The sequence below is a fragment of the Gallinula chloropus genome (assembly GCF_964237585.1).
Source record: "Gallinula chloropus genome assembly, chromosome: 18".
Classification (NCBI taxonomy): Eukaryota; Metazoa; Chordata; class Aves; order Gruiformes; family Rallidae; genus Gallinula; species Gallinula chloropus.
Window position 1 is genome coordinate 3,090,369 of NC_140103.1, and position 20,649 is coordinate 3,111,017.

The following is a 20,649-nucleotide window of genomic DNA, read 5'->3' on the forward strand; positions in this document are numbered from 1 at the left end:
TGCCCCTGCAGTCCTCCAGGATAGATGACCAGCGCTGTGCACCACCAGACTCCATTCCCCGTGGCCCCACGATGCCGGATGAAGATTTCTTCAGCCTCATCCAGCGTGTCCAGGCCAAACGCATGGACGAGCAGCGGGTAGATTTGGCCTCGGCGCAGGAGGAGGGAGCAGAGGAGCAGCAGAGGCCTGGTTCCAGCTAAGAACTGGGGTTTGGTTTGGGGGGGTTGTTTTGGTTTTGGGTTTTAAAAAGAAAAAAAAAAAAAGCATAAGTGGTTCCAAACCCAAGTGCTCCTGAGCTGCCACAGACTTCTCCCAGGAGCCCCCCACGGCTGCTCTGCAGAGGCAGTGTTACAAGAGGGCCCAGCAGATGGGGGCTGGGTTTTGAACAAGGGGGGTTTTAGAACACATGGCTGCTGTAACACTGGGCACAGCACGAGGGACAGTGACTTTGGCAGCCCCTTTGGTTATCACCTAAACACCCAGGAACTTGTGCTGTTGGCCAAAGGAGGAGCCCAGAGCAGGTACTTTGCTCCAACCTTGATGTCTTTTATTTCCACAACACTTCTGATTTCGTTGGGAAGGCAAGAGCACCTTTTCTGCTTTGAAGTCCTTCTGTCTTGCCTGCATCACAAGGTGACACAAACTGCTCTGGATCCATCCCTGGAACGTCTTGCTCGGCTTTGTTCTTCCTGCAGGAGGGAATGAGCCCACGTCAGAGGCTGCAGCGGCCTGTTTGACCCTCACCCCGCGCCAGCTGCAGTCATGGTCCCCCACACCTTGGCTGTGGGTTTGCTGAGGACCTGCAGTGAGCCCTGTGACACCCCTCGGCTGCACCGGGGTCTCCTGAGCGGGAGCAAAGCCTTGTCTGCCCTGAGCTGCAGTGGAGTTGGTTACCTGAGGGGACAGCTGCACAGCAAAGCCCGGCTTTAGGCTGGGACAAAGCCTGGAAGGTAACCATCAGCCGTGCTGCCTGAACTGCACACCCAGCCAGGGAAGGGCAGGAGGTGAACTGGGGCAGCCCCCCCGGTTCGGGTGCCCGGTGCAGGAGGGTGCTGTGGGGAGGTGTGTGTGCCCGAGGCAGCAGCCTGCAGAGCTGCTCCCAGAGCAGCACAACCTTCTGGCCACAGCGCGTCAGGGCAGCAGCAGGACCGTCCCCTCCTCCCGTGTCTGACAGCAGTCAGGGATCATAGCCCTTCCTTGCCCTTGTCTCTCCCAAAACCAGTGCTGAGCTGCTCCCTGGTCCTGCAGACCCTGGCAAAGATGCTCTGGGCAGGCACTTGGCACTCCTGCTCTGCCCCCTCTGTGCCCAGTAAGCAGAGCCTGACCACAGCTCCATCCGGGGCTGCTGGCTGGGAAGTCGGTCCCACCCCACGCACACCCCCCAAGACTCTACCTGTACTTTCATTCCTTCCCCCTTTAGAAGAGCTGGAAAAACAAACCCAGAGAGGAGCCAACGCAGATCTAACTTCAGGAGCTGGAGTATTTTGTACTTTGCTGGCCCAGAGAGGCCATCCTGGACTTCAGACACTCCAGTGATGAGTTCTGCCAAAGCAGAGATGTTCCTACAGAGAACAAATCAGCACTTTCTATTTGAAATGCATTTGATGGAAACATTTCCAACCAGCAGTAAGATGATTTTTTAGACCAGTGATGCTGCTCATTGGGCATTTACCCTGCCTGCACTGACCACGTGGAGGGGTAGCTGCATTTTACCTGCTACCAGGGAGCACTCACCTGAGACACTGCTGCATGGACTGCTTGGCCGAGGCTCAGCCTCCTTCCTGGGCTGGTCAGAGCGCTGGGGATGGGAGAAGAGGGACCTGCCCAGCCACCTACCTACCAACCCAGCTTGTGTTTGTAAAGAGGAGGAAAACACTGAGGATAAAGATGACTTAACAGGCTGCAGGCTCAGGCCTGTGCAGCTCTTGGCCAGGTGGTGAACTGGAATCTGACCGTTAAGCTTTGAGGTGTTAATTATTTGCCATATACTTGAATGTATGAGCTTATTTATTTTTTACATGTGCATTTGCTAATGTCATTTTAATGGGGAATTTCCAACCCACAGGTACTTTTTTTTCTAAAAAATAATCTGCCAAATGAATTAATATATTAGAAATGAATTCAGCTCAAGGAGAGAGGGGTGTTGGGGGGTTGTGCTTAATAAATATTTGTGTCTAAGCTTCAGTCACAACCATTTCTTTCTGTTCTTCCTTGGCCAGCCTGCCTGCTTTGAGTATACAGCAGAGCTAATGCTGGCCCTTCGGTGTGGGGTGGGCTCCTGTGGCAGGAAACCCTTAAGGTAAGTGTGTATGTGCCCACCTCCACCTCCCTTAACATCAAGAGCAGAGAATCTTCCTGACTGTACAGCTCTGGAGGGAGACACAAAGCACTGGGCATTCCCTGCCCACAAGTCCCAGGATGGGGGGACAAGGAGCCCTGCAGAAGGGAGAAGGGAGTGGGGCTTCTCTCAGTTTCCTCCTCCAGGAACAGCACTGAGTCCTCTCAGGCCCAGCCTGGGGGGATCTGGCTCAGCCCTGTCTTGCTGCCTGACGCAAAATTGCATCTTGTTTCCCCTACAGCAGCTACTAGAGGAAAAGGGCTGTGCAAAGCCCTGGCACCAGCCCTTGGTGAAGATACAGCGCAGCAGGCAGCAGCAGTAGCTCGTTCCAGCACAGCAGGCATGAGCAGGCTGTTAGACTTTGCTAGAAAGTGGGCCTAAGAGCAGCAGATTTTGGACCCTGAGCCCTGTGAGGATAAAGCTAAGTCACAGCTGGGCTTCCCACGCCTGGCTGACTTGTGCTGGCTGCTGCCAGTCCTGATCAATGATTAATGAAAAGCCACAGCTCCTTCTCATCAGGCATTCTCGGTGCCAGCACACAAGAAGCTCTGTGGTAGAAGTTTCTGTGTGACCCCATGGACAGAACCATGGCCCCAGTTGTGCAAAGGGTGTGGTGTAGAGTCCTGGGAAGAGGTGAAATCCCTGTGAGCCAGTGATGGGGTCTCACCTGCAGTTGCTCTCTGTCCTTCACAGCCAGGGAAGGGGGCACACGCTCTCCAATAACTGTTCTCTCAGCACCTAGGAACAGAAAGAGCCAACACCTACAACTGACTCAGCAGAGCAGCTCACAGCCCTCAGTGGCTGTTATGACAGGGACCCTGATCCTGTCCGACACCAGCCCTTCCCTCTCCTGCTCTGCCCAAGCCACCCAGGCCAGCAGAGCTGGGTCCCAGGAAGGGGGTAGCTCTCAGATGCCGACAGCCACCAGGCAGGGGGGGCTGCTGTGGCCTGTGCAGCACTAACACCAACCTGCCTGGTGCTGTTACTGCTCCACCCATCCCTGATGGGTGTTTGGCAGGGAAGGTGCTCAGCTGGCAGGACACATGCACACACACGATCACACACGCATGAGCAACCGTACGTGCACAAACACTCATCCGTACGCGCACACCCCCGTACGCGCACACACCCTCATCCGTACGCGCACAAACACTCATCCGTACGCGCACACTCCCGTACGCGCACACACCCGTACGCGCACACTCATCCGTACGCGCACACACCCTCATCCGTACGCGCACACTCCCGTACGCGCACAAACACTCATCCATACGCGCACACTCATCCGTACGCGCACAAACACTCATCCGTACGCGCACACTCATCCGTACGCGCACACACCCGTACGCGCACAAACACTCATCCGTACGCGCACACCCCCGTACGCGCACACACCCTCATCCGTACGCGCACACTCCCGTACGCACACACCCTCATCCGTACGCGCACACTCCCGTACGCGCACAAACACTCATCCGTACGCGCACACACCCGTACGCGCACAAACACTCATCCGTACGCGCACACCCCCGTACGCGCACACACACTCATCCGTACGCGCACAAACACTCATCCGTGCGCACACTCCCGTACGCGCACACTCATCCGTACGCGCACACTCCCGTACGCGCACACACCCGTACGCGCACAAACACTCATCCGTACGCGCACACACCCTCATCCGTACGCGCACACTCATCCGTACGCGCACACTCATCCGTACGCGCACACACCCTCATCCGTACGCGCACACTCATCCGTACGCGCACACTCATCCGTACGCGCACACTCATCCGTACGCGCACAAACACTCATCCGTACGCGCACACTCATCCGTACGCGCACACACCCGTACGCGCACAAACACTCATCCGTACGCGCACACTCATCCGTACGCGCACACACCCGTACGCGCACAAACACTCATCCGTACGCGCACACCCCCGTACGCGCACACACCCTCATCCGTACGCGCACACTCCGGTACGCACACACCCTCATCCGTACGCGCACACCCCCGTACGCGCACACACCCTCATCCGTACGCGCACACCCCCGTACGCGCACACACACTCATCCGTACGCGCACACTCATCCGTACGCGCACACTCCCACACACCCTCATCCGTACGCGCACACTCATCCGTACGCGCACAAACACTCATCCGTACGCGCACACTCATCCGTACGCGCACAAACACTCATCCGTACGCGCACACTCCCGTACGCGCACACACCCTCATCCGTACGCGCACACCCCCGTACGCGCACACTCCCGTACGCGCACACACCCTCATCCGTACGCGCACACTCCCACACACCCTCATCCGTACGCGCACACTCATCCGTACGCGCACACTCATCCGTACGCGCACAAACACTCATCCGTACGCGCACACTCCCGTACGCGCACACACCCTCATCCGTACGCACACACTCCCGTACGCGCACAAACACTCATCCGTACGTGCACACACCCTCATCCGTACGCGCACACTCCCGTACGCGCACAAACACTCATCCGTACGCGCACACACCCTCATCCGTACGCGCACACTCCCATACGCGCACAAACACTCATCCGTACGCGCACACTCATCCGTACGCGCACACACCCTCATCCGTACGCGCACACTCATCCGTACGCGCACAAACACTCATCCGTACGCGCACACTCATCCGTACGCGCACACTCCCGTGCGCACACACCCGTACGCGCACAAACACTCATACGTACGCGCACACACCCTCATCCGTACGCGCACACACCCTCATCCGTACGCGCACACTCCCGTACGCGCACAAACACTCATCCGTACGCGCACACTCATCCGTACGCGCACACTCCCGTACGCGCACAAACACTCATCCGTACGCGCACACACCCTCATCCGTACGCGCACACTCCCATACGCGCACAAACACTCATCCGTACGCGCACACTCATCCGTACGCGCACAAACACTCATCCGTACGCGCACACTCATCCGTACGCGCACACACCCTCATCCGTACGCGCACACTCATCCGTACGCGCACACCCCCGTACGCGCACACACCCTCATCCGTACGCGCACACTCCCGTACGCGCACAAACACTCATCCGTACGCGCACACTCATCCGTACGCGCACAAACACTCATCCGTACGCGCACACTCATCCGTACGCGCACAAACACTCATCCGTACGCGCACAGTCCCGTACGCGCACACACCCTCATCCGTACGCGCACACTCCCGTACGTGCACAAACACTCATCCGTACGCGCACACTCCCGTATGCGCACAAACACTCATCCGTACACGCACACAGCCGTACGCACACACGCAGCCGTACGCCCATGCACACATTTGCGCACGCGCACACACCCGCACGCGCACTCTCATCCATACGCGCACACACCCGCACGGCTCGGAGCAGAGGGTTCCCTTCCCCTCGCTGTGTGTCTCTGCCAGCCCTACCACAGGAGCTGTCAGCCCGGAACTCACCTACACCAGACCCTACACAAGCAGCACGAGCTTTTCACAGCCCCCCAGCACCAGCTGGAACAGGCTGCCCAGAGAGGGGGTGGGTGCCCCATCCCTGGGGGTGTTCAAGGCCAGGTTGGATGGGGCCCTGGGCACCCTTGTGTAGCTCCAGGCCTGGAGGTTGGTGGCCCTGCCTGTGGCAGGGGGTTGGAGCTCTGGGACCCTTGGGGTCCCTCCCAGCCCAGACCAGTCTATGATGCTCTGATAATGTGCAAACAGCTTTATGTTTGCTGCCCACCCTTGTGACTGGCACCTGACATCACCATCTCCCCTGCAGCAAAGACTTACCCTGGTTGCCTGCACCATCACTTGGCCACTCCTTCTTCTCAGCTCAGCTGTGCCAGGTCTTCATGCCACTTTTCTCCCATCCCAGCAGACCTCAGGGGAGGAGAAAGGCTGCTCCTCTTCTCCATGCTCCCTCTTTGGCCACAGCAAGGTGTGCTGGGCTCCTCCTAGGCGCAGTGAGCTCACCTGCATCCTTTCAAGAACACACTTCCCTGTGACACACCATCTGTTGGCAATGCCTGCTTCAAGAGGCAGCACAGAATCCCTTTTTTAACCTGGAATTATTAGCAGCAAAACCTTCAGTACTGCATGAAAATGGGGGGGGTTCAGATAGCCACAACCTTTTCCCAGCTGAAAGCCCTGGAATATTTTTCCAGAAGCACCCCTTTCCTGCAGTACAGCAGCCTAAGTGCTGGGTGCTGGTGAGTCTGGGGGGGTGCTGCATGCCATAGGTAGCCTGCTGCACTGGCAAGTGCAGCAGGCTACCTATGGCATACAGCACCCCCCCCCCCCCCCAGACTTCCCTGCACTCCACCCCAGTACCACACACTGAGGATTTGCCCACTCCACGTCATCTGCTGCCTCCTGTTTTCACAGGATCACTAAGGTTGGACTCCAGCACGTCCCTGGCAGCCCTGCTCCAGTGCCTCACAACCCTTTCAGCAAAGAAAGATTTAATACCCACCTAAACATCCCCTTCTGCAACCTGAGGCCGTTTCCATGATGTTGGCCTGAACTTTCAGAGCAGCAGCAACACCACACCACACCCCCATCCATCCTCTCAGAGCTGGGCTCTCCAGAAGGCAGCAGCCAGCCCAGAGTCACAGGGCCAAGCGCTCTGTCCCACCTCCAGACAGCACCTAGTGCCAGAGGACACCAGCCTTAGGAAGCTCTCCCCTCTGGTAACATCCCTGTTCAGACTTGGCTGCAGTTTCTATTAGAAGCAGCAAAAAAAAAAAAAAAGAATCCCCAGCACCTTTCTGCAGCTGCAGCACTTCAACAGGTAAAGAAATTAAGAAAAACAGTGTAAAAAAAGTCAAATTAACTGTTTCCAAGGCAACACAGATCCTGCAACAGCTGCTCAGTTCCACCCCACCAAAGGCATGAGCACAAGGGAAGCAAAATGCTGATGATTTTTTCAAGTAAAAGGTAATAAAATAATCACTCTCCCAGCAGTGTGCTAATATGCACCAGTGCCTCACACCAGGGTTAGCACACTGTGATGTTCCAAGACACAACCCTTGTTTCTCCAGGAATGCATGGATCATGCTAACCTCCAGTTGTTCCAGAGAGCACCCTGGGATCTGGACACACACAAGCCAGCTGCTGGGTGAAGTTCCTGCCCCTTGATGCTGTTTCATCACTCTGAGCTTACATACCACCAGGAAAACGTGACTGCTCTCCTGTCACTGTCATCCACCCTGATAATGCAACACGCACACATTCACTGGGAGCACTGCAGATGAAGTAAACTCATTAATGCTCATTAATACATGCAATGCCCTCCATGAATACTCAGCTGATTAAGGACCAGGAGCACTTAGCAGGCTGAAAGCACTGGGGTTGTTCAGCCTGGATACACAAAGGGCAAGAGGGGTTTTGCTGCTTTCTAAAGCTGAGTGGGTGTGGAGAACAGAGCACCAGAACCAGAGCACACCCAGGCTCTGCTCAGGGTTTGGAGGGGAGGCCATGGGTGTGACTAAACACAGGGAATTTTTCTCTCTGTGGGGCTGGTTAAATACTGAAACAGGTCCAAAGAGGTTGTGGGACCTCTATTCTCAGAGATATTTAAGACAAGAGCCTGAGCATCCTCCTCTGAATGACAGGGTTGGACTAGAAACATCTAGAGGTCTCTTCCAGCCTGAACTGTTCTTTGATTGCCGTTAGGAAACTATTAGGAAAGCAGATAATCCCCTGCCCATCAGGCTGAAGGAGCTGAGAGAGGTTAAACTTTGATGCAGGCAAGGGAAGGAAGCCCTAACAAAGTGCAACACACTCACCTTGCTGCCTGATTCATGGTACCTGAGTGTTACATGCAGTAAACACCTGTATCTTTCATCTATTTTGTCTTCTAACTGAACTTAGCATGCTGCAGCAGCGTTAATAAGCACTTCAGTATCTGTCAAGTAACTCTAAGACAGCTTTCTAGGTGCTTTACTAATCTCTAAGGAGCTCCACAAACACTAATTTTGCCTTCACACCCACCCTCCCCCTCCCCATCACGTTGCATAACCCCAGCGCCCAGGAGCCGCTGCCTGGAGTGGGATTCCCCAGCGTGGGGCTGATGCCCCCCAGGAGCTCCCACCATAACCCAGCAGAGTTGCAGCCCTGATGCCAGGGGCACAGAAGTGAAACGCTGGAAGATGGGGGAAAGGCAAAGAAAAAGCAGCATATGACTGCAGGAAGAGCCAGGGATCTGAGCCTCCTGTGGAGTCAGAACATCCCAGGCTTGTCTTGGTTGGAAGGAACCCTTTAGATCATCATCATCGAGTCCAACCATCGCCCTGACCTGCCAACCACCACCAAGCACCACATCCAGCCATCTTTTAAATCCCTCCAGGAATGGAGACTCCACTTCACTGGGCAGCTCGTTCTGGTGCCTGACAGGCCCCTCTGGGAAGTTTTTCCTAATATCCAACCTAACCCTTCCCTGGCCTAACTTGAGGCCATTTCTTCTTGTCCTGTCTCTTGACACCAGGGAGAGCAGGTCAGCCCCCACCTCTCCACACCCTCCTTTCAGGTGTGAAGAGCAATCAGATCTCCCCTCAACCTCCTCTTCTCCAGACTAAACAAGCCCAGGTCCCTCAGCTGCTCCTCATCACATTTATTCTCCAGTCCCCTCACCAGCCCCTCACACAGCACATCAAGGTCTTGTCTGCAGCAAGGGGCCCAAAACCTGAATGCAGCACTCAGGGTGGGGCCTCACCAGCCCCCAGTGACTTCCCTGGCCCTGCTCACCACGCTGGTTAACACAGGCCAGGATGCCTCAGGGTACACTGCCTGCTCATGTCCAGCCAGGCAGCTTTCCAGCCTCCCTGCCCCAAGCCTGCAGCGCTGCCTGGGGTTATTATGACCCGAATGCAAGACCAGGCACTCACTTTGATGAATCTCAGTCCTGTGTAAACTCCCAGGGGGTCAGAGCCTCTCTCCTCAAGGGTCAACTGCCTCTTCTGCTCGGCTCCCAGCTGCTGGTGAGGACAGGGCCAGGCCAGGTGCCACCACTAAAGCCTCCAGCTGCAGCTGCACCTCGCTAGGCAAAGCACACAGACCAAGTACCACCACAGAGCAGGGTTTCCACACAGCTGCAGCAGAGAATTGCCCACTTATCAGCAAACAAGTGCCAGGAAAAATACCCACATGCTACCTGTAAAACATGAGCTCGATCAAGGGCAAAGCTACACAACACAGAGACACTCAACAGAGAAAGACCAGTGCCCAAGTTTATTTTAAAGGTGGAAATTTCCCACTGAAATCAGGGAGTAGAGGTTCAGAGTCTCTCTTGGCATCAGCAGAACAATGCAAGTCCCATTGGTCAGCTCTGTCCTTTGCCATCAGTCTCCAGGGGGGCTTCCCCGCTTCCTCCTCCCTCCTCCAGCTGACCTTGAGGCCCGGTATCTGCCGAGCTTTCCAGAAGCAGTTCCAAGGCTTCCTCACCAGCCACACGTCTCACCTTCTCCCCTCTGGCTGCCAGGATTTCCTCGATATTCCTTAACAGCAGTTTGAAAACCAACAGTGACACCCCAGCACAGGCTGGCCCTGCCCTGCTTTGCTCCCAGGATTAACGCCATGCACTGAGCCACACGTCAGCATCACCACCATGTTCCTCTCCACACAGAGCTTGGGAAGCAGATAAAAAAACCCCAAAAATCTCCTGGGACCATTTTCATCCATTAGGATCAGTAATTTCACAATGAGAGTTCAGGAAGAAGGTTTTAAAGGGAGTTCGAAAGCAGGTAAAGGCGGCAGCACACGGGGGTACAGCCAGGGAGCCCGAGCAGCGGCCTGACAAAGCAGCACCACCCCTCAGGCAGCAATTCACCTGCGGGCACCACCGAGGGCGCCTGCCGCGGCTTTACACGGCTGAGCGGCACCCTGAGGAGCAGCGGCCGAACCAGGGGCGGTTCTAACGCTGGGTTTGCGTTTCACAACCCGCACCAACTCCGGCTTTACGAGCAGGACCGAAGCGACGCGCGGGCTGGGGCCGCGGCCGGGCCCCTTCACCCCCCCCCCCCCCCCCCCACACACACACACTCCCCGCTCACCTCTTGCCTTGCAGATCCGAGAACCACCCCAGGTTATCAGCCACGACGTGGTGATTCCCGCAGCCGGGGCACTTCACGATCACCACGCCGCGGTGGTAGGCCGCCTTGGAAATCGTTTTTGCCGACCGGGTCCGGCAGACCTACGGAGCCAACGCAACCGGGCTGTAGCGGCGGGGCCCGCGGCCGGCCCGAGCGCACGGCTCCCGGCCCGAGCGCACGGCTCCCGGCCCGCACCCTGGCTCCCGGCCCGCTCCCTGGCCCCCAGCCGCAGCGCGGCGGCTCCAGCGCCCGCGGGGCCGCGCAGCTGGGCCCGGACGCGCCCCAGGGGCCCGGGCCCGCCGTACGCCCAGCGCCTCCCCCGGGGCAGGGCCCGGAGCCTGGGCAGGGCCGTTCACCTCAGCCCGCCGCGCCGCCCCGGCCGGTGCCCGGCGCACCTTGCAGGTGTAGACCAGCTGATAGTGCGTGGCCGGCGGCAGCCCCGGGGCGGCGGCGCTGCAGGCCGGGCGGAGCGGCGGCCGCGGGAGCGGCGGAGGGCGGCGGGGCCGCCGCGGCGGAGCGGCGCGGAGCAGGGCCCCGACCAGCGTCCGCGCCGCGCGCTGCATGGCGCCGGCGCATGCGCGCGGAGGGGGCGGGAACCGAGGCGGCGGCGGCCATGGCGAGTGTGGGCAGAGGCCGGGCGCGCCGCGGGATGCCCGGAGCCCCGGTTCCCGGTGCCGCACCGGCGCTTCAGTGAAGAGCAGCTCAGCCCAGGGCTAGTGCATCTGGTTCTTTATTTCCCCCAGCGGGCCCCTGGGCAGGGAAGCGCCCCGGAGGGCCCGGGGCGGCTCAGGAGCCTTCGGTGTCCGTGTTGTCGCTGCCCGTGGTGTTCTCCCAGTCGGCCTCGTGGTGCCGGCCCTGCGGGGCCCGGCGCAGCGCTCTCTTCCTGGAAGCGAGAAGGGGGCTCTGTCACACCTGACACACTGCCCGGGGGCAGGGCCTGTCCCTGCACTCAGGGGTTAGTGAGCTTAGCACGAGATAAAGCAGTAGGGGGAGCGAGCAGAGGGTAAAACTGCAGCTGAAGTGAGGGGTGACACTCCCACCTGTCCTACTGTTCACGTTCAGTTGAAGATGCCAAGAAATCCTACCCTCAGTCCTTCAATAAAAGCAGGACTGGGAGGCAGGGAGCTGGTTACAGCACTCCTACCTAACCCTAGAACTAAGACCCCTCTGGGGCAAGGCTGGCATCAGTCTCTGCTCCTGAAGGCAGTGATCAGCAAAGACAGCAGGCATCTGAAGAGGGCAGAGGGTAGAAATCCATCCCCTTCAAGTTGTGGGAGCTTAGTCTTGAGTATCAGCAGTGTATCAGACAGAGTGTCAGACAGATTTCACAGCCCTGGGAGAAATCTATCACATTTCATAGACTAGACCCCCTTCAGCACACTCTCCCATGCCTGCTGTGGACCAGCCTTGTGGGCCAGAGCAGATGTGATTACTGCTGTCTTGGCTACTTCTGGTACCAAGGCAGGAGGCTCAACCCGTCCAGCTAGAACATGAGCCTCTGAAGATGTGCAATTAACTTATGCCCTCCATTAATCAAGCTTGGGGACAGGGGCTGGACAGGAATGAGGAAATACAGACAGGAATGAGGAAATACAAGCAGCTAATCAGTGTGTGTCTCAGGTTTGTCTAAATGAGCCCTGCTTACTAAAGCCCAGACCTTCGGTACCGCTCAAAGCAGTCCTTCATCCTCCTCCGCTCCTTCTCCGCCAGTTCCTCGTTGGCCAGGTTACACTCATTGAACTGGAAGAAACAAAATCCAAAACAATTAATAACCAGATCCCTCTGAAAATATCAGATCAATGTTAGAACAGGGTAGGGGAAACCAGCTCTGCAAAGGTGGCTGGTTTTGGGGCTGATGTAGCGCATCTGGCCTCTGCAGGGAATAAGCTTGGTCATTTCTCCCCTCTGACTTGTTTCTGCAATGAACCATTTTACATTTAAAAGGAGGAGGGGAAAAAAATGGGAAGCTATGCCTTCAGCTGACCAGGAACATCTGTTCACTACCAAACCCCTCCTCCAGGAAAGCATCTGCAGTATACAGCCAGCCTCCTGCATCCACTGCAGCATGTTCACTCCTGGGCTGTCAGCTGGGGTGTGTGCAGGATGATCCTCCATCTGTTTAACATAGCTTTAACCATCTTCACATCCTCCTTTTTGTAAAGTTGGGATTGTTTCTTGTAGCAACAGTATTACTGCAGGCAATTAATTACATGAGAAGACATCCATACCCAGAGATGAAGGCCAGAGAGCAGCTGGAAGAAGCTTCTAGGCACAGATAAATAACCACCTCAATTGTTCAGAACCCTTTTGGGAGGGTGAATTTTGCACAAAGCACTCAGGTTTTGGAAAAGCAGTAAACTCCTTCCTACCAGGTTTGAGAAGCATGTAAATCCATCATTACCAAAACCATTACTAACAACTGGGGTTTGGAATCTGTGAAAAAGAGCCCACAAAGGTTCTCTTACACTTGGGGACTTTGGAGGCAGACTGCTCTCTCGAGTGCTAAATTCCTGGGTTGGTCCTTCAGGGCAATCTTCTAAGAGAAGGGGAAAAACATAAATCAGAGGTTTAGTCATATTTGCCATTGTGAAGTAACTTCTCCCTCCACCAGTTTGTCAGCAATAGCTGCAGCGTCACCACTACCCCAGCACTAGAGTCAAGAGCAGAACTGAAACTCTCAGAGTGTTCAGGATTCAGCCCTGTGATCCATGCACGAGTCACTTCTCATTTCACTTGAGCCCTGAATAGTTCTTTGGGTGACTGGAGTTCCCCACAGGGCTCAGGAGACACCAGCAGCTTTCTAGTTTCTGCTTATACAGGAGCAAAGCAAACCTTGGCAAAGTAGCACCTCTGCTTAGCATCATTAAAAAAACATGTTAGAAATCACCAGGAGAAACCTTGCCAATCATTATTAGCACCATAATTTGTCCTTGTTGCCCTCCAACTAAGTTGGGCACATCAAGGGTCCTTGTTGCCCACCAAAGCTGGGCACATCAAGGCATTTCACATCAGATCTCCTTATGTAGCAATGGGGTATCACAATACACAGTTTTGAACTGAGAGAGAGAGAAGAATAAAAGGCTTTTTGGATCAGTCTTGTTTGGCTTTCATGAAAAATCTCCCATCTCAATGAATGAAAAGACCATTTAGATCTTTCAGGAGATCAAAACAGAAAAATGTCTTCTCCCATGCCAGGTTCCTTCCTTTCTCAACATGTTTTGAAGGAGAATTTCAAGCTCTTAGAGGAGTCTATTAATGCCTTTCCACACTGCTGAGTCATTTCCACTGGGGATGCCACAGAAACAGAACTAGTGACAGCGTTAACTACACAGTTCTGCTTTTGGGAAAAAAACTTGCAACATAAAAGGGAAGAGGGGAGGAAAAAATCCCTGGAGAAAGCCACATGGTCCAGCTGAAATGGAAAGGTATTGGTTCTCTCCCAGCTCTGCCACAAAGGCAACAGGAATGGGAGGAGAAGGTGCCCATGAGCAAAAGCACCGTGTGCCAGGTGATTTTTTCCTGGATAAATTCAGTATACAGGTTACCTCAACAGAAGAAAAAAGACTTGTGGTCCTAGGATGGGCTGATGATCCTGTTTTTCCCAGGTCATTCAGCTATCTGAGACACCCCTTCAGAGACCACGTAGTGAAAGAGACAGCCTGTGGAGTTCTTTTTCTCTCAGAAAAACACTTCACAAGCATTCACTGTTCCCAGCACCCTGGGATGCATTCTCCTGTTCACAGGTGAAGGTGGTGCTATGGCAGAACACCTTGATTTAGGGGTACTTATTCCCAGTCATCTCAAGGAAGTCTTAGAGTGCCAAGCACACCCCACCAAGAAGCCTCTCTCAAAGCAAGTGCCCAGTCAGAATACCTGTTCTTCACTAAAAATAAAACCCAGGAGTGTCTTTTCCTGCCCCTTTGACCACCCTCTCAGGAATTCCACCCCACATTTTCCCAAAAAAGGCCTTACTTCTAGTCGGTTGTGTATCTTCATCTAGATGACCATGCAGAGTAAGCTATAGGACAGAAGCAAAGCAAGAACATGAGAACTGTCCCTAAATCTCTTGCACAGTAGCAAGGGACAGAGGACTATAAGAAACAGGACATGCATGGAACCAATCTTTCCCTAGAGCATTCTTGCTGTCAGCTAAAGAGGAGACTCTCTGAACTGGGAGTTGTGGATCTGCTCATGGATTTATCCTCCATGAAAATATCCAGTTCCTTTGGCCTCATTTATATTTGTGGCCTGGAATGTGACAATGGCTTCTACACTGAAGTTATGAACTAAGTGAAAACTCTTTACTACAGATGTCCTTGAGGTAAGACAGCTTTGCCTGTTCTCCCACAAGAGAGACAATTAGAAGTAACTCAAAATAATACAATTCCCCTCATTTGCTTAGGCTGAAGAAATGTTGCTGGCTTACACCTTAACTGTGTCCTATGCTTGGAAATCTCAGGGCACAGGGAGATTCTGTCACTGGTCTGTTGTGCTGCCTCTGTGCTTTATGGTATCACTGCCATGAGCCTGAGCCACGGACTGAAAACTGCTGTTACTTTGGGAACTCAGCACAAGTGAGGACTTCTAAACCAGCCCAGAAATAAAAAGGTAAATGAGGCAAACTACTCACTTCCTGGGAATCTCTGGAGGAGGTATCATCCAGGTCAGAGGTCTGAAATAAAACAGATATAAGTTAACTGTTCCTCACAAGCAAGGAAGCAGCAGTAGGGGAATACGCAAGAGACTGAGAAGTGAGTGAGGACTTCCTCCCTCCTACACTCCTGTCTGACCACTTGGAGAAAGTACACACCCAGGAATTAAAAGTCATTGTATATCTTAATTTAGTCCCAGAAACTTCAGCACCCTCCCACCCTGCTCCCAGTTTCACCCAAATGGCTCATACAGAGTCTCTAAATAGAGTTGACTCTCTGGTGGGTGAGGATCCCCTCATCATCTCCAGACACACTCCGAAGACGACCTTCCATCAGCCCAGATTATCAATGCCTGGAACCAGGGTGGGGTAATAGGAACCATCATGTCCTTAATTTTCCCAAACTCAGCATTTCCATGGACATGGTGACCCAGGCAGCTGGGTGCTGAACTCACACTGGTTATTAGGCACAAAGGCCTCGGGGGTGTCACACTCCAGCCCTACACTCAGCTTCCCAGCTGACAACCCCGCAGACGTACCGGTGTGGGTAGCTCCAGCTGCAGCCTTTTCAGCTTGGCTTCAGCAGCCAGCACCTGGCTCTCCTTTTGGAAGAGCTGCAGCTGCATCTCATCACACCGCTCGCCCAGCTCCCGGATCTGCTTGCGGTACGCGTCCCTCTCCACCAGGTTCTTGGAGTACTGCATGTAGAACTGCTCTCGGGTCAGGAGTGCCTGGTGGAAGGGAGAACCTGTCACTGCACGTCACAAGGAGTATGTTGAGGGTTACAGTACCTGCAAGCATCAGGCAGGGAAGCTGGAATTAGCTGCAGCTCCATGAGGAATGTTTTTATCACCTGGTCTCTTTCTGAAGCCACTTCCTCCATCTGCTGCAAGACAGCTTCGATCCGTTTCTTATACATCTGGGAGTCCTTCCTCAGAGACGTGCACTGTAGTTCAAGCATCTCTTTCTCCTCTGCATACTGCTGAGACAAGGTCAAAAGCACCCTGCTTGCAGGCAGAGCCTGAGCCAGACTCTCACCACTTCTGCTCCATGCCGCAGGTTGCTACGGCCAGACCTCTGTGCAATGTCAGAGTCCAGCCAGGCTGTCCAGCTGGGGCAAGGCCAGAAGGTTGGTCAACATGACTAAGAGGACTACTAACATGATGGATTTACATGTACCCAAGCTGTCAGTCATGATGAAAGCTCCTGTTACCCTCCAAACTGAGGCAGAGACTGTTAATTAACCCAGGCATTAACAGGTAACAGCTAATGCTACAGAGAATGCTGAAACATGAATGTGCCTTTCTCCATCAAACAACAAACAATGCAGACACTAGGGCAGTGAGCTCCTCTGCTCCACAGGCAGAGGTGCTTCACTGTGAGTGCTTCACCTGCCTTTTACCCATGGGCCCTCAGCAGGAATTTTCACTGCATCACATACTTTGTCCTGGAGTGCCTCAGCTTGCCGCAGGTCCTTGCGAAGGCTGTAAATGGTGTTCATCAGCTCCCGGCGTTCTTCTAGCATGTGGCTGCAGTCATTCTCCAGGGTCTCCTTGGAGAGGCTCTTCTCCAAATTCTGTTCCCTGGCAACCTGCTGGACAAAGGAAAAAAAAGTGAGACACAGCAAGCATCCAACTCTGTATTAACTTTCTCCCCACAGCCCTAAGAGCTCAGCGTAACTTGGGAGAACGAGGTCACAGTGGCTGCCACAGCCTCCAGTGCAGCCCCATTGCTGCCCAAACTGCTGCAGTCACTTCTCAAGAGTCCACAACTCAACCACTCCCACCAACCTGAAGAGTGTTCTCTAGCTCCTGGTTCTTAGCCAGGAGCAACTCCTTCTCCTGCTGGATCTCCCACATCACCTCATGGCTTGGCCGCTGCTCTATGGCATGCTTCAGTTTCATGGTGTGCTTACGCTCCAGTTTGCAGTCATCCTCAGCCTTCATGAGGCTGTGCTTCAAGTGATCGATCTACAAGAAGGTTGAGGGCTCATCAGTAACAAGAAGCAAACTAGCCTGCAAAAGGAGTTCTCTCACCCTCAGAGAACAGGGGGAAAATTCCTCCCCAGCTTTGTTTTCCTCAGGATATCTGATGCTCTGGGGACCAGAGTCCTGCCTGTGAGCTAGATGGATACAACACATTGCTCCTGTGCTGCCCTTGTGAGAAAGCCCAGTTTCAAGTGAGGGGAAGGCTGTGAATTCATCACAACCCAACTTGTGACACATGGGCTGAGCTAGGGACCGCCAAGACAGGCCACCTGCTAGAGGAGATGCACAGAACCTCACGCTGGTCCAGGCCACCCCAGGCAAAGGCAAGTCTGGCACACAGCACAGCCTTCTAGGGCTCAAGAGGGAAGCTTGAGAAAAGGGTGAGTGACCTCTAGCATTAGATCCCGGTTCTTCATGAGGGCAGCGCTCTTCTCCTCGCTCTGCTTGGCATAGCTCATCGCCAGGCTGTAGTTCTCATCCTTGCACTTCCTCAGCTCCTTGCTCAGGCTGTCCCTCTCCTCCCTCATCTTCTGGGCCCGCTCTTCGTGCTTGCGAAGCAGGCTGTCCCTCACCCACATCTCTCTGATCGTGTCTTCTTTGCTGTGCAGCCACACAGTGAGCTCCTGGGCCTTCCTCCGCTCCTCCTGCACCGTGTTCTGCAGCTTCATGATCTCATTCATCAGGAGCTGGCTCAGGCCAGACTCCCCAGCCGTGTCTGTGGGGTGGGCAGGTGTCAGTCACCGCTGTCCTGTCTGCTCTCCGCACACATACAGCACAGGGTCCCACCCCCTTACCCCTGCAAACCCCAAAGACAAGTGTCATCCAATTATCCCCACTGTTTCCCCCTGCTCTGTGCTCCTGAGCTCCACACCAGTGTCACTGATGGAACTCATCCTTCTGCTCCCCCCCCACTTAATCTGCATGGCAACACCAAACAAAGGTGTTTTTTCACAGCACACACATTACCTATAATCATAGAGAAAACCCTGCTGGGCTCCTTGCCAGTTATTTTCTTATACAGTTGTGGATAATAAAGCTCAAGGCTCTCCAGAAATGCCTCAAAGCCCTTCTGTCCTGTTCGTTGGAGAATGTCCAGAAGAACACCTGAAATCAAAGCAACAGAATATTAGTTTATTTATTCCTCTACCCATTTCTACCAAAAAAATTGCTCCACTTTCTCCACACACAGATTCAAGTCCCTGGGATCAAATTCCTTCTCCCCAGGCTGAAGGAACAGTTAAAACTTAGCCCTTGTGCCTAGCTCCTGCTGCAGTGGGTGCAAAAAGCAGATCTCAGAAGACTGCTTTGTTTTCCTGATGCTCATTACAGAAAGGGTAGAATTAAAGCACCACAAGAGTTGCTGCAGATTGAGGCTCCACTTCCAAATACCTAGAAAAAAGGCCACTGGTGTAGGAACACCACCCATAGAGAGGTGGCCAGGACAAGCTTGAGACAGCCTGGACTAGAGAGACTTTGAGCTCAGTTCCCTACTGTGTCTAGAAATACCCTGTACAAAGCCAAGCCCAGGGGGCTTCTTTTCCAGGTTCTGCAATTTCCCAATCTGGAAAACAGAGAAAGTATTTTTTTTAAGTGATCATCAGTAATTTATCAGTAGAGTTAATCCATTCCAACCCAAAAGATGTACCAACAGCATAATGGATTCTGCCATTCTCTCTGGTTGAAACTAAACCAAGACATGAAGAATTTCCTTCATGCATTGCCAGTGTTCCCTCAAACACCAGGAGACAGGAACGAAGGACAGTAACTGCTAAATTGAACTTTTAAGTCTCTCCCTGCAAGTTATTACACAAGCCTTGCAGATCAAACTGAAGGGACTCTCTTCCTTAGGCTACAGAACACCAGAGTGCTGCACACCCTCTGTGCTCCATCACACCCTTCATGGAATCCCAGACTGGGCTGGGTTGGGAGGGACCCCAAGGATCCCAGTGCTCCAACCCCCTGCCACAGGCAGGGCCACCAGCCTCCAGGCCTGGAGCTACACAAGGTTGCCCAGGGCCCCATCTAACCTGGCCTTGAACACCCCCAGGGATGGGGCACCCACCCCCTCTCTGGGCAGCCTGTATCTAACACAGCTCAGGAATGCAGCTGTAGAGCCATCTCCTCCTCTCCTCTCCCTGCAGTGCTGTGCTGAGGAAAGGGGCTGCCAGGCAGTGCCTATAACACCCATGTCCAAACACAGGGAGATGGTAACCCAGAAGTGCTGCGCTCCTTCAGGCCAGCCCCTTAGCACTCCTCTCTTCCAGTCAGCTCCCAGGAGCTACAGCTCAGCTATAGCTGTGCTCAGAATTAAATCTTTAACTCTCATGAATAATACAAAAAGGGTGGAACACAACACAAGATAAGCTGATAACAAACCTCAACCTTCCACTTTGAAGCTAACCATCCTCTGAAGAAGTGAAAGCATCTTAACAGCTCTCCAAATTAGCTGTTGTCTCTGCTTTGCAAGCAGCTCACACACACTTTCTTCTCCATCTCCCAGCGTTCCAGATAGCCTTAACTGTGTTAATCATCCCAGGAGCTGACAGAGCCCGGCAGCACCCACAGAGCCCAGGCTGCTCTTCACCCACCTGCCTTCCTCTTGCGCATGACCAGGCTGGGGTCGTTAAGAACTTGCTCCTCATCATCGTGGTTGATGACTTTGCACTGGCGAAGGTAGGGGGTGATGCGGGAGGGGTCTATCACCGAGATCAGCTTCACCCGGAAGCTCTCCAGGTTATTCCAACAGGCTTCATCGTTATCCTCTTCCAACATGCTGCTGAGTGAGAGGGATGAGTGAGCAGCGTTGTCCTGTCTTGAAAATACAAGAACAGAAAACAAGGAAGGAGAGTCCAAGCTTCCTAGAGCAGCAGGGCAGGGGGGACCAAGTATCTTAACAGACTTGAGAGCGGAGGAGTGTCTGGTGGATACTCAGGAGCATCTCTCCCATGTGGGCTGTAACTCTGCAAAGTGCCTGCAGAACACTGATACACTAAGGCATACCTGAAAGAAGAGTGTGGTACCAGGCTGGAGACACCCACAGCAATGCTCACTATCACCAGTGCTGCTGACACAGAGGGGAAGGAGAACTAGTGTGGAATTCCCAGAAAACAAAAGTCACCGAAGCTTGACGATGTCCCTCCAACCAGCCAAACATCTCCCAGATCTCACTGCAAGAGGAAAGTGAAACTATTTAGCAACAAGTCAGAGAGGGCCCCATGAGTAGAGGAAAATCCAGCTCTAGATTCCCAACAGCATAGCCCAAAAAAGTCCTGTCAAACTCACTGACTTCACCATGGGTTCTCCAGATGCTCAGCTATAGCTGTGCTCAGAATTAGATCTTTAACCCTCATAAATAATACAAAATGGGTGGAGCACCACACAAGATAAGCTGATGACAAACTGCAACCTTCCACTTTGAAACTAACCACCCTCTGAAGAAGTGAAAACATCTTCAAAGCTCTCCAAAATAGCTGTTGCCTCTGGTTTACAAGCAGTTCACACACTTTCTTCTCCATCTCCCAGCATTCAAGATCCCTGTGTTATGTCTGACCAGAGTCA

At 53.9% G+C, this 20,649-nt stretch overlaps 3 protein-coding genes and 1 long non-coding RNA gene across 6 annotated transcripts in view; 1 reads left to right on the forward strand and 3 right to left on the reverse strand.

Moving 5' to 3' along the window:
- Positions 1 to 239, forward strand: part of GPSM1 (G protein signaling modulator 1) — a gene marked incomplete at its 5' end in the record, with an annotated part of 74,716 nt that extends 74,477 nt beyond the window's left edge. Inside the window, one exon of the mRNA XM_084272617.1 lies at positions 12 to 239. Within this exon, the coding sequence (XP_084128743.1) occupies positions 12 to 200 (189 nt within the window). The 3' untranslated portion in view covers positions 201 to 239. The remainder of the gene's footprint in view (positions 1 to 11) is intronic.
- A 434-nt stretch (positions 240 to 673) lies between these two features.
- LOC311198502 lies at positions 674 to 6,990 on the reverse strand. The gene is made up of 5 exons (XR_014617700.1): positions 6,837 to 6,990; positions 6,155 to 6,344; positions 3,006 to 3,076; positions 1,440 to 1,562; positions 674 to 689 (listed from the first exon to the last, which is right to left on the reverse strand). It is a non-coding gene; the product is annotated as an uncharacterized lncRNA (long non-coding RNA).
- A 2,583-nt stretch (positions 6,991 to 9,573) lies between these two features.
- DNLZ (DNL-type zinc finger) lies at positions 9,574 to 11,015 on the reverse strand (the record flags this gene model as incomplete). Its single annotated transcript, XM_084272464.1, has 3 exons — positions 9,574 to 9,858; positions 10,414 to 10,553; positions 10,848 to 11,015. 3 exons carry the CDS (start codon positions 11,013 to 11,015, stop codon positions 9,684 to 9,686), a joined length of 483 nt encoding a protein of 160 aa, XP_084128590.1. The 3' UTR covers positions 9,574 to 9,683.
- A 159-nt stretch (positions 11,016 to 11,174) lies between these two features.
- On the reverse strand, positions 11,175 to 20,347 carry CARD9 (caspase recruitment domain family member 9). Of its 3 annotated transcripts, none has more exons than XM_084272691.1 (13): positions 20,092 to 20,347; positions 19,680 to 19,864; positions 18,058 to 18,195; positions 17,481 to 17,806; positions 16,894 to 17,073; positions 16,545 to 16,694; positions 15,957 to 16,082; positions 15,643 to 15,834; positions 15,083 to 15,124; positions 14,425 to 14,470; positions 12,918 to 12,988; positions 12,110 to 12,192; positions 11,175 to 11,335 (listed from the first exon to the last, which is right to left on the reverse strand). In XM_084272691.1, the coding sequence occupies exons 2-13, from the start codon at positions 19,861 to 19,863 to the stop codon at positions 11,239 to 11,241; spliced, it is 1,635 nt and encodes a 544-aa protein (XP_084128817.1). In that variant the 5' UTR covers position 19,864; positions 20,092 to 20,347; the 3' UTR covers positions 11,175 to 11,238. The 3 variants fall into 3 exon arrangements, with proteins under 3 accessions (XP_084128817.1, XP_084128816.1, XP_084128818.1); XM_084272690.1 differs by having other exon boundaries at positions 16,545 to 16,697; XM_084272692.1 differs by having other exon boundaries at positions 11,228 to 11,335; positions 12,098 to 12,192; positions 16,545 to 16,697.
- Between the last annotated feature and the right edge of the window lie 302 nt (positions 20,348 to 20,649).

What these genes read in the sequence shown, in the direction of transcription:
- CARD9 (XM_084272690.1), bottom strand. Translation starts at nt 19,863, where the DNA reads ATGTTGGAAGAGGATAACGATGAAGCCTGTTGGAATAACCTGGAGAGC. An exon ending in CTGAGGCACTCCAGGACAAA is followed by an intron (nt 16,083 to 16,544) that starts GTATGTGATGCA and finishes TTGTCTCAGCAG; the next exon opens with TATGCAGAGGAGAAAGAGAT. An exon ending in TGCTTTGAGCGGTACCGAAG is followed by an intron (nt 11,336 to 12,109) that starts GTCTGGGCTTTA and finishes TCTCGCTTCCAG; the next exon opens with GAAGAGAGCGCTGCGCCGGG.